This window comes from Passer domesticus, chromosome 2 (genome assembly GCF_036417665.1).
Source record: "Passer domesticus isolate bPasDom1 chromosome 2, bPasDom1.hap1, whole genome shotgun sequence".
In the NCBI taxonomy this organism is placed as follows: Eukaryota; Metazoa; Chordata; class Aves; order Passeriformes; family Passeridae; genus Passer; species Passer domesticus.
In genome coordinates, this window is record NC_087475.1 from 73,162,335 (window position 1) to 73,176,382 (window position 14,048).

General features: G+C 37.4%; 1 protein-coding gene across 2 annotated transcripts in view; it reads left to right on the forward strand.

Annotated features, from left to right (window-relative positions):
• The window catches only part of XPO4 (exportin 4), an 80,383-nt gene that overhangs the window by 31,712 nt on the left and 34,623 nt on the right, over positions 1–14,048 (forward strand). For both annotated transcript variants that reach the window (XM_064409255.1, XM_064409256.1), the window contains 2 exons: positions 4,413–4,529; positions 5,311–5,464. In XM_064409255.1, the coding sequence (XP_064265325.1) occupies positions 4,413–4,529; positions 5,311–5,464 (271 nt within the window). The remainder of the gene's footprint in view (positions 1–4,412; positions 4,530–5,310; positions 5,465–14,048) is intronic.

Genomic DNA, 14,048 nt, shown 5'->3' on the forward strand with positions numbered 1-14,048 from the left:
TATTTACCTTTTGCATCTGAGTTTTATGAATGATATATAAATGTTGTTTATTGTTAAAATGACACATGGTCTTTCAGTAGTGTCAGTGTTTTATTAAAGTCATTTAAAAAGAAAACCACTAAAACCATGTTACTGCTGGGTGTCTGATTGCCAAGTTAATCTCTTATCACAAGTCCCATTGATCTTCTGTTTGAGCAGCTGAGAGTCTATTTTATGTATAGCGATCTTTCATAAAGTTTATTCCTGGTAATAAAGCTAACTGGGGTGAGTGCCAAGCTATTCTCAGAGGCAATACTCTCAACAAGAGAAGGATTTTATTTTGTTAGATGGGCTTATTGTTTGGGTATGTACTTGTGGCAGAACTAGTGAAATTGCTAGGGAGTGAGTCAAACTGGGTTCAGAGGTGTACTCTTACTGGTATGAAGTTAATGGCATTGCTGCACAATAGACATTCAGATCTGGCTTTTAATATGATGCCCAGAGTCACGTGCATTTTCTACTTATTACAGTGTGGTATTACTAACTTGCATTGTTAATCTCTTTTGTGGTGTGGCAAAAACCTTTTAAAAAAAAACCTTTAAAGAAGAATGAACAAATCCCCACCAGAAAACAAATGTTAACAAACCAGCCAGCCAAAACCACACTAAAACCAACAACAAAAAAACAACCAAACAAAAAAAACCCCGAAAACAAAACACAAAACCCCCTAAAACCCTCCACCCTAGAATTTTATGTGTTAGGTAAATTTAATTTTCTTACGTGTAAGAGGAAGAAATTTTAGTTCATGTGGCACACCAGTATTGGTTTCTCTGAAATTGTTGGTTTTCAGATTTTTGAAAACTTTCTTCTGATAATATTTATGTTGAGGTACTTAGTGTCTTCACACCAAACATATCTGTATATTAAAAAAATGTAATTCAAAATATTAGTAGTTAACCTTCAGTAAAATTACTTTATGAAAATCAAATTTTACCTTTAGTAAAATTTACTTGAGCTTTATTCCAGAGTTTCTGAAATACTATTTTGTATTCAGGAAAGTTTAATAGATGGCAGGGCAAATATTCTTTTAAGCTAATAATTTGTTAATCCTCTTGAAAATGGCCATCTTGCTGCTATGGATAATTTATAATATGTATAAATTCCTGTAGCCTTATGGCAGTTTTGGGAAGCTGTGGTGGTTTTGCAAAGCTCTGTGCAAATACTTGACATTGTAGAGGCAGGTTACGGTCTTGATCTGTTCCTCTGCTCTTGTCTGGAAGCTAAACTCATGGGGGCTGGCATCTGCCTTCTAGGAAACCAATCTTGAGCTATCTCACCTCAGCCTGTTGTTGCAGTAAATTTGAAGTTACTGGCCAGTATCTTCTCTTTGGTCTTCTCCTGCCCTGGTGACCTGGATATACAGGAGTGCTGACAATTCCTTACGGATGCAAGGGGTAAGCCCAGGTGCAGAGGGCAACAGAAGCTCAAGGATGCACAAATATTGCACATGAGGCCCTAGGGATGGTGAGGGAATGGGGCAGGATTTGCACTCCAGGTATTGAAATGCCAAGTTAAGGGAGTTGATGGGACACTGGGAATTCAGTAGGAGGGAGTAGAGCAGAGGGGTGCAGCGTGCCCTGGTATTTGCTGTAAGCTAGCCTGCCTGATGGAATGAGGTGTGTAAATCTAGTAACATCATTTTTCTGCTGTCCTGCTCAAAGCAGGCACTGATGTCCCAGAACTATCTGAACTTGCTCTCATTGAAATCGGGGATAGGCCACTGCTCAAGCTGCTTAGCAGATTCAGTCAGCCTACCTGTGCCCATTGCTCTTTACACTTTCAAAGAGATGTCTTTACCATCACTAATAAAATTTAACCTTCCTTTAAAATTTTTCCTTGAAATCAGGAGAAACACACAAAAAAAATCTATAACACACTTTTACCATGAACTAGCACATTACTGAACAAAGAGAAAAGATAAATGATTATATACCTATAAACAAACTGGAGAAAAGGGAAGGAGCTATTTCAGCTAATATTAAGTATTTGTAATTACAGTGGGAACAAACTTCTTTTCCTGTTGTTCCTGCCCCTTTGAACTTGGTGATTGATTTTGCAGTAATTAGCAACCAACTGCAAATGATGGTAGTCTGCATTGCTGCCTTGCTTGTCCTGTGGTGGTCTGGATGGTGGCTCGATGTCAAGATCTTAGCATGCTAAAGCAAAAGTATTTTAGTTTTAGCCTGATTGTTGTACTCTTGGAGCCACTGAAACCACTTGGTAATCAGGGTATGTTACAGAGCATCAGTGTACAGATTTGTAATTGCAGCTAATGATGTCCTTATGTCGTAGCTGCTTTGAGCTGAAAAATGTGAGTCAGTAATTTAAGCATCAAATAAAACTTGTATTTTGAACTATTTAGAGGGTCATGTGAGAAAACTTTGCATTATTTCTTTGAAAACGTATTCTGATCTGAAGCATTGTTCTGAAGTCAGACTTAAGGGGTTTTTCTTAGTAGTTTTTTTTTAACCAGGTTAATTCTTTTCATATTTAACTTAAATGTTGGATTTAATACTCAATACTAGTCTATACTGTTTTGGGTTTTTTTAATATTAGATCAAATCTGTATTTCCGCTAACTAAAAAAAAAAATTGTGTGAATACCTTGCACAGAAATTTGAAATGCGATTTGTGAAATGTTTGAGCTAATTAGAAATACTTCTAGTATATAAGTGACAAAGTTGCACTTTCACTGGAGTAGTTTAAATTGTGGTGTTGGTTTTCATTGGCTAAATGCTTTTTTAGTCATATGTGGTGTTTGAGGGAGCTGACTGTAAATGAGAAATAGTCCAGTTGAAATAAATAATTGCTTTAAAATGGGAAGGCTTTTACTTAGCGACTGATCAGCAATATGCTCGTCTGCTGTGCTTATGCAGCTTTATTGCATAGTGAAAGAGAAAACCTGTGTATTATCACAAAGCCACTATGTTTGATCTGTCTGGAACTTATTTAGCAAGTAAGAATGTCAATTTAGTGTTTACTGACTAAGATAACTAGTTGTCTGGGGGGGGTCAAGGTACTGACTTCAGAGGCATTTCTGAACAAAGATGTTGCAGTTGGTGGGTGGATGGCACTGGTCTCAGCTGTTGTATGAGCTTGCATAAATAGTATCATCTCCACTTTAATCTTTCGGGTGTTCAGAGGTAGTGTGCATATTTCTGTTTAACCCCTGGACACTTGCTGGCATGCATGACCCTTTAACAATTCCTATCCCTCTGTCCATCCCTGGCACCTTGGCTCCAAACAGTCTGGGAGGATTGCCAGTAATTTTGGAGCTTTTTGTAAAGAACATCTCTTTAACAAAAAGTCTTTTCATTTCAGCAGTATACACTTTCTATTGTCTTTGTTACAGCAGTGTACAGCACAAGTCTGAAGTACTACTTGCATCTCCACTGTGCAGTTCTTGCTCCCCTTTGTGTGCAACAATCAGTTAAAAGATATTAAAACTGGTGATGATGGTTGCTGGACCTTGGCATCAAGAAAAAAAGCTTTTTTTATATATATTTCAGAAAACAGCAACAAAAGCTGGAGCCATGTGTTTAAAACAGAAATTTGGCTTTTAAGTACTGTTTTAGTTAAACATGTCATTTACCTTATCTTAAATTTTGAGAATGAAAAAGATACTTAAAACATTTAGTCTTCGTGAATCTGTCTCTCTAAAATTAGCATGCCTTTTCTCACCAATTTTTGTAGTAATTTTAATAGAGTAGTTTTAGGGGTTATTTCTGAGGCTTGTCAATGTTGTGCTTTGGAGGGAGGTATCCAAGATCTTTCAAGTATTAGAGCTTTCTGTGAATTCATCTCCTATATTTTTTTTTATGGGGAGAGAGGGAAAAGATGTAGTAGACAGTGTTATTACAGGTGTTGTTTTTTATAAATTTGTATCACTTTTGGTGCTATAAAGTTAGTCATGATCAAATGACTAACATGGTAAGTGTAGCAAATGCAAAGAAGGGCCAAAACAAACTTCAGAGGGACCTGAACTCTTACATCACTAGAAATAAGTGGACAGTGAATCTTCCCTGAAACTAATACCTGTAAAGGTCTGTGCACAGGGAGACAAAGTAAATGGCAAGGCTGGGAAATGGTTTGCAATAAGCTGGTGGTTTCATTTGTAATGATGATCACACAGATGCCAGCTTTTATATTGCTTGAATACTTGAATTTCTGTTTTAAAGATGGAGCCCTGATGATTCCAGAAATGGTTCATCCAGGGATCTATTTTCCTGAAAGTTTGACTTGTTTTAGTTTGTGTTAAAAGGAACTGAAGTAGTGTTGTATTAAAATGCTAATAGAAAAATGAAAGACACTGTAGGTGCTATTGTGTTATTGGACATCTTTTAGTTATATTATTCCCCCTTATGTTTTTTATAGCAAACTTTGGCCTGCTCCATTCTAACGGCGTTGTTGAGCGAGTTCTCAAGTTCAAGTAAAACCAGCAACATTGGACTAAGCATGGAGTTCCATGGTAACTGTAAACGTATATTTCAGGTAAACTAGTTCTGTATTGATATATGCTACTTCTTTCTAAAATTTAAACATGTGGAAGCAAAAATACTTTGTTGTACCAGGTGCAGTCAGGTACACTGTGTGCCTAAAAACATTTAATAGGGCAAATACTGCAAATAATGTAAATACTGGCTGCTTCAGGAAGATTGATAATGTTTTTTTAAAAAACTTGTATCAAAAAGGTGCAACCCCTTTTATGCCCATTTTATGAATGTAGAGCTACAGATCTTTATGCCGTTGGACTCTTTAATTCCTTGGCTACCAATTGCAAACAAAACGAATACTCTGTGGAACAATGATAGTCTTAAATATAGCTTTGGTTTAAAGCCAAGGAGAGCTATGTATGTATTTAAAAATATTATTGCAGATGGTGTAGTCTGGTTGTCTCAGATGTATTGTTTGGCCAGTCAGAAATGTTTATGTGAAGGCATTGCTTTAAACTGACTGTTGTGGTACAACTTACCATCTTTTTTTCATGCCAAAGACCAACTCCTTTCTCCACCACTTACTAAAAACATATTGGTTTTTAATCTTTTAATGACTAGTATTTATGTGAGGATTTTTTTCATAGTTTTTGCAAATGTAATAAATTAATTTTGGTGAAAGGGGGGATTCTCACTGGCAATTTCAGAGTATTTCCTGTATTTGAATGAAAGTAGGGTGAAACTGGAAATTTTTATTCTCTTTGGAAAAGTATTTCTTGTTGATGAACATTTCATTAATGACTGAGATACTGAATGTGTTGTGTTTGTCCTGACTGCAGGAGGATGATCTGCGGCAGATCTTCATGCTCACAGTAGAGGTACTTCAGGAATTCAGCAGACGTGAAAACCTCAATGCTCAGATGTCTTCAGTGTTTCAGCGTTATCTTGCACTAGCCAATCAGGTCTTAAGCTGGAACTTCCTTCCTCCAAATTATATCCTTTTCATGTCAGGCCCTTTGTTTCCCTTGACTTGGGTCACTTCTTGGGTGAGGAGTAAAGTCTTTGCAAGAAGAGTAAAACATAGAACTTAGAAGCTTTGTGTTTAGTCCTTGATTTATGTTCTCTTCTGTTAGTGCTTTTTGTCTCCACCACGCTTGCTAAGAGGTGCTTACATACAGAAGCTGCTGTTGGTCTTCATTAAAGTTTAAAAGTATTTTACATAGAAGAGAAAGTGTACAGAGCACCCACCTTTTATAGGTTTATGGTCTGTCTGGTTGGTGCAGGGAACAGGAAATGTGCAATATACTGCTTCAGTGTAGAACCACATGGTGAAGAGTTTAAGCCCTGTTCAATTTTTATGCAGAGATCTGATCTGTCCTGCTTTTCTCCCTTAGAGAAGAGGTAGGGACAGGCCAATGCCCCATCATGCAGGAATATGGACATTCATGCAGGTGAACCAGCTCACCATGAAAGAACATGGTATATATTAGAACCTGGAATAGTTTCGGCCTGAAAAAAAGTATTTGGTAGCTGAGAAAAGAAATGCTAACTTCATTTTACACAGGTGCCATTGCTTCCATTTTGATATTTTTGTGATATCTGCTGTTCATTAGTCCAGCAAAAGGTGGAGTTGGAAAGTAGAGAAGGAAATGGGAATAAGAGAAAGGCTCTTAATGAAGGAGAGAAGAAAAAAGATATAAAAATGTTCAGTCCAAAAAATGGGCTAGGCAAATATTGTAGAAATATTCAATCACCCTCTGTATTTAATAGAGGTTTCAGACAGCACATGTAGTAAATCATTTTAACACCTGTTTTAATAGCCAGACTACCTTTAAGAAGCTCAGCAAACTTTTAAGCTGGTTTATAAACTTTTTTCTTAAACCTTCTGAAACTGCTACCAAGTTCTACATACTGCAGAAATCTTGATGTTGCTCTCAAATCCACTGTGAAGGATTTTATTAGCTTTCCTGGTGTGGCAGTCAGAAGGTGATACCTGTGTGGTTTTGTTTTATTTTAGTCTGTTCATTATGCAGCAGGCAGCAAAAGTAAATTTATTGGAAACTGGATATTCCTTCGTTCACATCTGTAAAGCAGAATGCCAGTTTTATTGGCTTTAAGAACGGTTCATGGATTAAAAGTAAATATCCCACTTCTATTCATCCCTGAAGTGATTTGGCAAGGGTTCAGAGAGGAATTTAGCCCATGTGCCTATAAAATGGAGACTGTAGTCAAATTATTGCACCTTATAAAAGTCTTTGGGAGTGGATTTGGGATTTCAAATAGAAAGGAAATGCTCTTTTACAATGCAGTGGTGGTTCCCTCTCTATCTTAATCTGGCTCTGCTCAAACTTCCAATCTAGTCCTAAATACAGAATCCTAGAATGATGAGGGGTTGGAAGGGATCTTAAATATTATCCGTTTCTACCCCACTGCCATGGGCAGAGACACCTTCCACTAGACCAGGCTGCTCAGAGCCCCATCCAACTTGGCCTTGAACACTGCCAGGGTTGGGGCATCCACAGCTTCTCTGGGCAACCTGTTCCAGTGCCTCACCATCCTCATAGGAGGGAATTTTGTCCTAATATCTAACCTGAATTTCCTCTCAGTCTGTGCCCATTATTCCTTGTCCTGTCACTGCAGTTCCTGAGAAGGAATCCCTCTCCAGCTTCCCTGTAGGTCCCCTTCAGGCACTGGAAGGTTGCTATGAGATCTCCACTAAACCTTCTCTTCTGCAAGCTCAACAGCCCCAACTTTCTCAGCCTGTCGTCACAGCTGGTAGGTGCTCCAGTCTCCTGTCAACTACGTGGCCTCCTCTGGACTTACTGCATCAATTCCATGTCCTCCTTATGTTGGGAACACCAGAACTGTAGTCAGTACTTCAGGTGGGGTCTCACAGGAAAAGAGTAGAGGGAGAAATCTCCTTAAACCTCTTGATGCAGCCCAGGATGCACATTGTTGACTCAGGTTGAGTTTTTCAGCAACCATCACCCCTAGCTCCTTCTTTGCAGTGCTGCTCTTAGATTCTAACTCCTTGCTGTGTCTGGGATCTTGGTATGGTTCAAAAGTGAAGGCTGTAGTTCGTCATGAGCTCTTTGTCCTTGGCTGAGGTTTGCACTGGTGGAGCCAGACAAAGAGAGAGACACAAGCAACATGTGGAGCCTTGGGATTCCAGCTTTCCTTTATGCATCTATATAATATTAAGTGATTTAAGTGCTAGTATATAAATGTTACTAGAAATATCAAAGGAAGTCATTCTACTGCTAAGATTAATCATATTTTCTGATATTTGTCCTACTTTAGATATTACAGCTCTTAAACAAGTTCTGGCCATTTCTGGAGATTGCATGGACCTAAGTGCTCTTAATGGATCAATTACAAATATTTTTGTAATTTCTGATCCACCTGGTACCATCTTTTTGTTTTCTACTATTGGATGCATCATTTTGCTGAAAGAATTACAGCACCAGCTTGGGTTGTCTTTATTTATATGTTAACCTGTGTTCACAGAAGTTGGAACATCTTCAGTCCTCCTTGAGAGAAGTTGGTATTAGCTGCCAAAGATTCACTAACTCTTGGGCTTGTTGATTGTATTGTGGCATAAGTCTGTTTTCCTTAAGATGACCTCTTTTGTTGATTGTTAGCTCATGGGCAGTGAAACTTAGCTTGGCTGTAGTTTCTAAACAGCACATTACATAAGAAAGTAAGAATTGCTGTGATGATTGATTGGTTGGAGTCCTTTTGGTATCCTCTTTCCAAATCTTGACAGTACATATGCTGAAGCAATGAGCATAAATTTAATATCTGAAGCATGGAGTAAAATGATCCATTGTATTCTCAGGTATATATTTTTTCCTTTAGTTGGTATTTCCCCTGGCATGATAGTATTGATTCTCAGTATACCCTGCAGCATCACAGTAATCTGAAGAACATTTATGTAATCTTTAGCAAGATTCTTGTATCTCCAAAAAAGGGAAATAGCATAAATGTGCATGAACTCTATGGTGGTTCTTGTGAAGTGGCACGTTATTCAAATCCTCAGGTTGTTAGAATTGAATCAAAACTTACCACTTCTCAAAAGTTCTGTGCTCTTATAGGACAGCTTTATAAATGTTGCATTGTTAAATGCAGTTTTGGACAGTGTTGCCACCAATTGTAAGAAAAGTTTTGGTAAGTCTGCATTACCTGTTGCTACCATGAAAGATGCATTCTGGAATACCCACCTCATTGGAGCAACAAAGGCAGAAACTACCTAATTTCAAGTTGGAATTCAGTATTTTTAAATTATCTAGGGCTGTAGTGCCTGCAGTAGGAAGGACAAGGCGCAGTGACCTAGGAGGCCTCCCTTCAGTCATGTCCAGTTTCTCCTATTTCATTTTCCAGCCATCATCTATTGTTATTTTTATCTGCCACCTTGAGATATTAGTTTACCCGGTGTTTGTGGAGGCTTCAGAGATGTATCTTGTGGCATGTTGGCTTCTGCACAGTTTCTTTTTTCAGTACTGCTGCAGTATTGTTAAATATTATTTACTTGTATGGAACTAGTTTTAACTGCATCTTTTCTTAAATGAATTTTCAACTAATTAAGGAAGTACAGATGATCAGTACTAAAAAGTACCACCCTCTCCTTTACAGAAGTTCCTTCAAGAATCTGACTTTTAGTACATTGTGAGTATCCAAAGTCATCAGTTAAGAAGCTGAGTGTTGTTGGGCTTTAATACACCTTGGCATGGTCATACACATCCTGTGAAGTCAGGGTGTAATTATAATTTCTATCATTTTCTTTCCAGAGATATTTCTCTTGTTGACTTTGGGATTTTTTCTGTTCCTGGCAGCCATATTCTAATGGACTTTGGCTGAATGTCCTCAAATGTAAAAGTTCTTGAACAGAACAAAAGAATTGTGTGCAGCTGTCTCCCATCTACAGAGAGGTGTCTATTATCTGCCATTAGGAGCTGTCATAAAAGTACTTATCCCTTATTCTTCAATGTATGGATTACAGTACATGAATAAAGAGATACTTGAGCTTTAGTTCTTGTTTTGGATTTAGTGCCTGTATTTGCTTGGAGGTAAGCTGGCAAGTTTTCAAGTGATTGTAGAATAGTGGATTTAAAATACAGGTTATGTAGATCTAGTGGTTTGCACTCTACTAATACACATCATTGCTGGTGCCATGGAAGTTGTGTGAACTGACTGAAGCTTTTGTCTGATCTGAACGTTTTTGTGTTCATTGGCCACACAGTTAATATCTCTGTTTTGAAAATGTCTTTTAAACTTCAAGCCAGAATGAGACACCTGTCTGGGAGGTTCTGTGAACCATATAGTTCTGCAGACTTCTAAGTTTAAACTCGGTCCAACCCAGATTTGTAGCATCTGTTATGCATAATGGAACTGCATGAAAATGACACAGAAAACTCAAGGTTGATTTTGAGGAATGGTTCAAGTTGGCATTGCTGCTGAAAAGGCATCTTGCCTTATCACCTCCCATGAACATGATGCTGAGCAGGGAACCACCTGGCTATAAATGTGGTGGGGTTTTGTTAGCAGGTTTTGGTTTGATTTGTTCCACAGCTACAGAAATTATTCTACCTGCACCGAGAAGTGACAACATTGATTTCTTCAGCACCATGGCTGCTTTCCATAGGCCTTATGTTTTTTAGCAGCCTGGAATTATCCTGAATTTACTGCAGCAGTCTGTTCTTATCTGAAAAATGAAGCGTAGGTGCACTATCCTGTGTGTTTTTTAAGATATAGAGCAAAATTCAATGTAACTGAAGCAGCTGTAGTTAAGAGACCTGCATTTTACTTTTATTAGACTTTTATCACCTACAGCTTCTAGGTGAAAACTGACCTGGCTTTGAAATCCCTGATGGTTAGAAATTACTTCTAGGACACTGTTTACTTGTCAGTCCTTTCTGGCAACTTTTTAAGACAACATTATGCAAACTCGAGAAGACTGGAAGATCTTCTGAATTCTGTCATAATTGCACTAAACATATTTCTATTGATGTTGAACTTTTTAACAATCTTTCATAATTTCAGTTTTCCTGAAGAATTCTGTAATCAGTTCACAATATAATATCAGAAAAGAGACCAGGAATGACCCTTTTTGGGAAGGGGAGCTGATATTCTGCTTTCTTGCCCCAGTGGTTTTTAAGTGTCCAGTTTTGCAGCAATGGTTACAGCACCCTGGTTGGCAGCTGGTGTGTGGTGGAAAGGTGACTCCTGAGCCACATCTGTGTGGCAGCCACATGTGCACAGGTGCTTTATGTGCCAGTTAGGCTGGAAGTGATCAGCTTGCATATCATAAGCTGCACAACTATAGCAGCAGAATGTACCAAAAGCTGCAGAATCCACATGGGTGGTCATGACCTTGGAACTGGCATGGCTCTGGAACTGGCCGGGTTTAAAATTAGCTTGGGTGTTCCTGCACTTCCTACTCCTGTTCCTGCAATCTGAGTCCAGTGTCTCCAACACAAAGTATTGTTTCATTCTCGTGACTGTTAAGAATACTTGTGTTTAATATTTAAGCATATGCTGGATGTATTTGCCGAGAGTGTAAGATATGGAAAGGTCTGTGAAGGATTTCTCCATAGGGGGCAGCAAGCCTCTGCAGCAGTTTTAGGCAGTTGCTCCATGTGCTTGGCTCACTAGCTAGAAAGCCAGAGGAGGTCTTAAAAATCCAGATAAAATCAGTATTTTACATAACACTGGAGGGCAGGTACCTTTCTAATGCAGTTTTTATTTTTAAAATGCAAGTTGGACTGGCACAAGGTCCAGAAATATTTCAAACAACAAAAGTAAAGTGATTAAAATGACTTTTAAGAAATATATTCAGACCTTAACACTCCAGTTGTTTTCCCTCCATTTCTGAGATGTTTCACTTCTGTACACAAACTTAAAAATGGGGTTCTAGTAGAAGAAATCTCAGCTTTGTTTTTTGAGTTCTAAACGTACTGTTTTGTGGAAGAACAAGCCTTGCCTCTCTTAGGAAAAAGATTGTGGGATTCATTCTCAGATACTGGAATTTGTTGAAGTACTGAAGTAAAATATTATAATCCCTCATGACTACCTTGGGATATGAAATATTTTAATATTCGTCTTCACCTATCAGTCCCTTCCTGGGACAGATGATGGTGAGTGACAGGAAAACTACACATATGTTGGGGTTTTTTTTCATTGTTTTCATGTTCCTCCAAGAAGCACATAAAACCTCAAACTTTTTTTTTCCTAAATTAGTTTTAAAATAAAAAATTTATAACTTTGAAAAAACTACTCTTATTTCTCCAAATCATGAAACAAAGCCAAGCACAGAGCTAATGTCTACATGCATAAATTGAGTCAAAGATAAAAGAAAATCTATTTTAACTTTATGATCTTCTAGTCTTCCTCTCTAGGCAGTGATAGCCAGCATATGGACCTTATCATACATTAAGGCATCTAATTATATTGTTATGATTTTTAGTAGAGTTCAGTTCACATCACTGAATAATTTGATTCATGCAGAAGATTCGAATCTCTGAAGGAATCAGTGTCCTAAGCCTTGCAAAATGAGTGAAACATTGACATGCTTCTGGTAGCTGTTTGTTAGGCTGGATTTCCATATCATTCAAAGTGAATTTTATTAGAAGTTTATCATTCCTCAGTAGACCTGGGAACGTTAGAAACATTTATATTATTACCAGAAGTGGTTTACAATTGTTTTTCATTCTGGAAACAAAAAAAAACCTCTCCAGGGTATCATAGTAGACTAATCTATGCTTATCATTTATCTATGTTGTAAGTCTAAATCATAAGCTGGAGTGCTTAGGAAAAAAAGTGTTTTGCTCATTCTGTACTTTTTGGTTTTTTGTGAGTTGTGACAAGTAAGTTAATTTTGGATGATGAAGAGTGCATTTGTTCTGTGTACACCCATGTACAAGGTGATTTAGTGCCATTTTTTTCAGGTTTGGCATAACTAGACTGCTGTTACTGAGACCAAACTGTAGCACAATGTAAGCTGGAGTACTTTGTGGCAGGAAGCATCTCCACAGCCAGTGCTAATGCTGGCATGCATGTAGTACATGCTGGAAAATGGCTGCAAGATCTCTGTGATAGATGGAGCCAGAATTTGTAATGTTCAGTGAACAGATATTTTACCCACAAATCTCCTATTGTCAGATATGTCATCAGTCTGTTAGCATGAGAAACAAGACTAAAATAACAGGATAAGGCCTCTAAATAGTGAGTCTTGTTAAAATAGTGACAGCAAACTAGTGCTTCTTTCATTCCATGTGAAAAGCATTTTGTAGCTGGTCCCCTCTGTAGACTCAACCTAGCAAAGAATAAATTTTTCACAGATTGATAATGTGCTTATAATTGTCTTCTGATAAAGAATCCAAGCCAATAGCTTATTGGGGAGTCACAGCAAAAGACATTCTTGTCAGTAAGCAATTTTAAAATACCATTTTGACTAAGACATTGGAAATGGAAAGGAAAAAAGGCATAGCCTTATTTGTCAGATAAAATTAGTTTTAATTTAGAATATTATTCCTCATAAAGGATGCTTGCATGTGATAATTTTATGCACATATAATTTATATTTTTTTTCGTGGGTAGAACCAAAGCATATTTGATCAGTTAAACTACATCAGTGTTTCAGATGGAAGTAAAGTAGAAAATTCTGTGACATTTATTTTTTCCCCATCTGAAATAATGTATATCTGGTTAGTTCAACATACACTGATGATCTTGAAAATTGTGAAATGCTTTTATTTTGCACTAGTGTGAAAACCCCTAATTGTTCTTACGCGGAATAACGTGCTGACAGCAGTCCTGGACACATAGCACCAGTGAAGGTCTGGTTGGTGCTGTACTGTGGAAAAAGTACCTTTCTTTGGAATGTGGTTTTTCACAGTGTGGTTAGAAATTTTGTTTTGTGGCAGAACTCAGAAGACAAGTATAAATAAAATGAAATCGTGCATCCTGCTTTGTGACACAATTTTTCATATTCAACTACTTGCTTGCTTTAAATATTATTTCCCTTAAACAAAACCCATCAAAGGTTAAGGGATCTACTGTTTTTAATTATACCATTGTAAAATTTATTTCATTCTAGACATAGAAGTAGTTTCTTATACGTGTTTTATAGTACCAAATTGCTTACACTACAATAGGTAATGCTGTTCATCATCAGTAAGTAAATTATGTGCAGTTGAACATGCTGTTACTTACTCTGACGGTTGGGTTAGAAAGGGATCAAAGAGGATAATGTAGGGTTTAAGAAAGACAAATAAAACATTAGTAAAACTGCTTTAACTTAGCAACTACTACTTGAAATGGATGGTGTCACAAAGAGAAGTACTTCCAAAAATTTTTGATTAAAACTGCTGTGTGATCAGACTGACAAAGAATTTAACCTGTTTAAATGTTTTTGCTATGTTTGTTTTTTCTGTAGTAGACTGTTTGCAGAATTTTGTAAATTAAGCTATGCCAAAATACATTGTGAGAGCTGAAATGGGTGCAGCAAAATTGTGTCTTTACAGCGTGCACATTTTTCATGAGCGTCCCTTATAAATATATTGAATACAACAATGCCTTG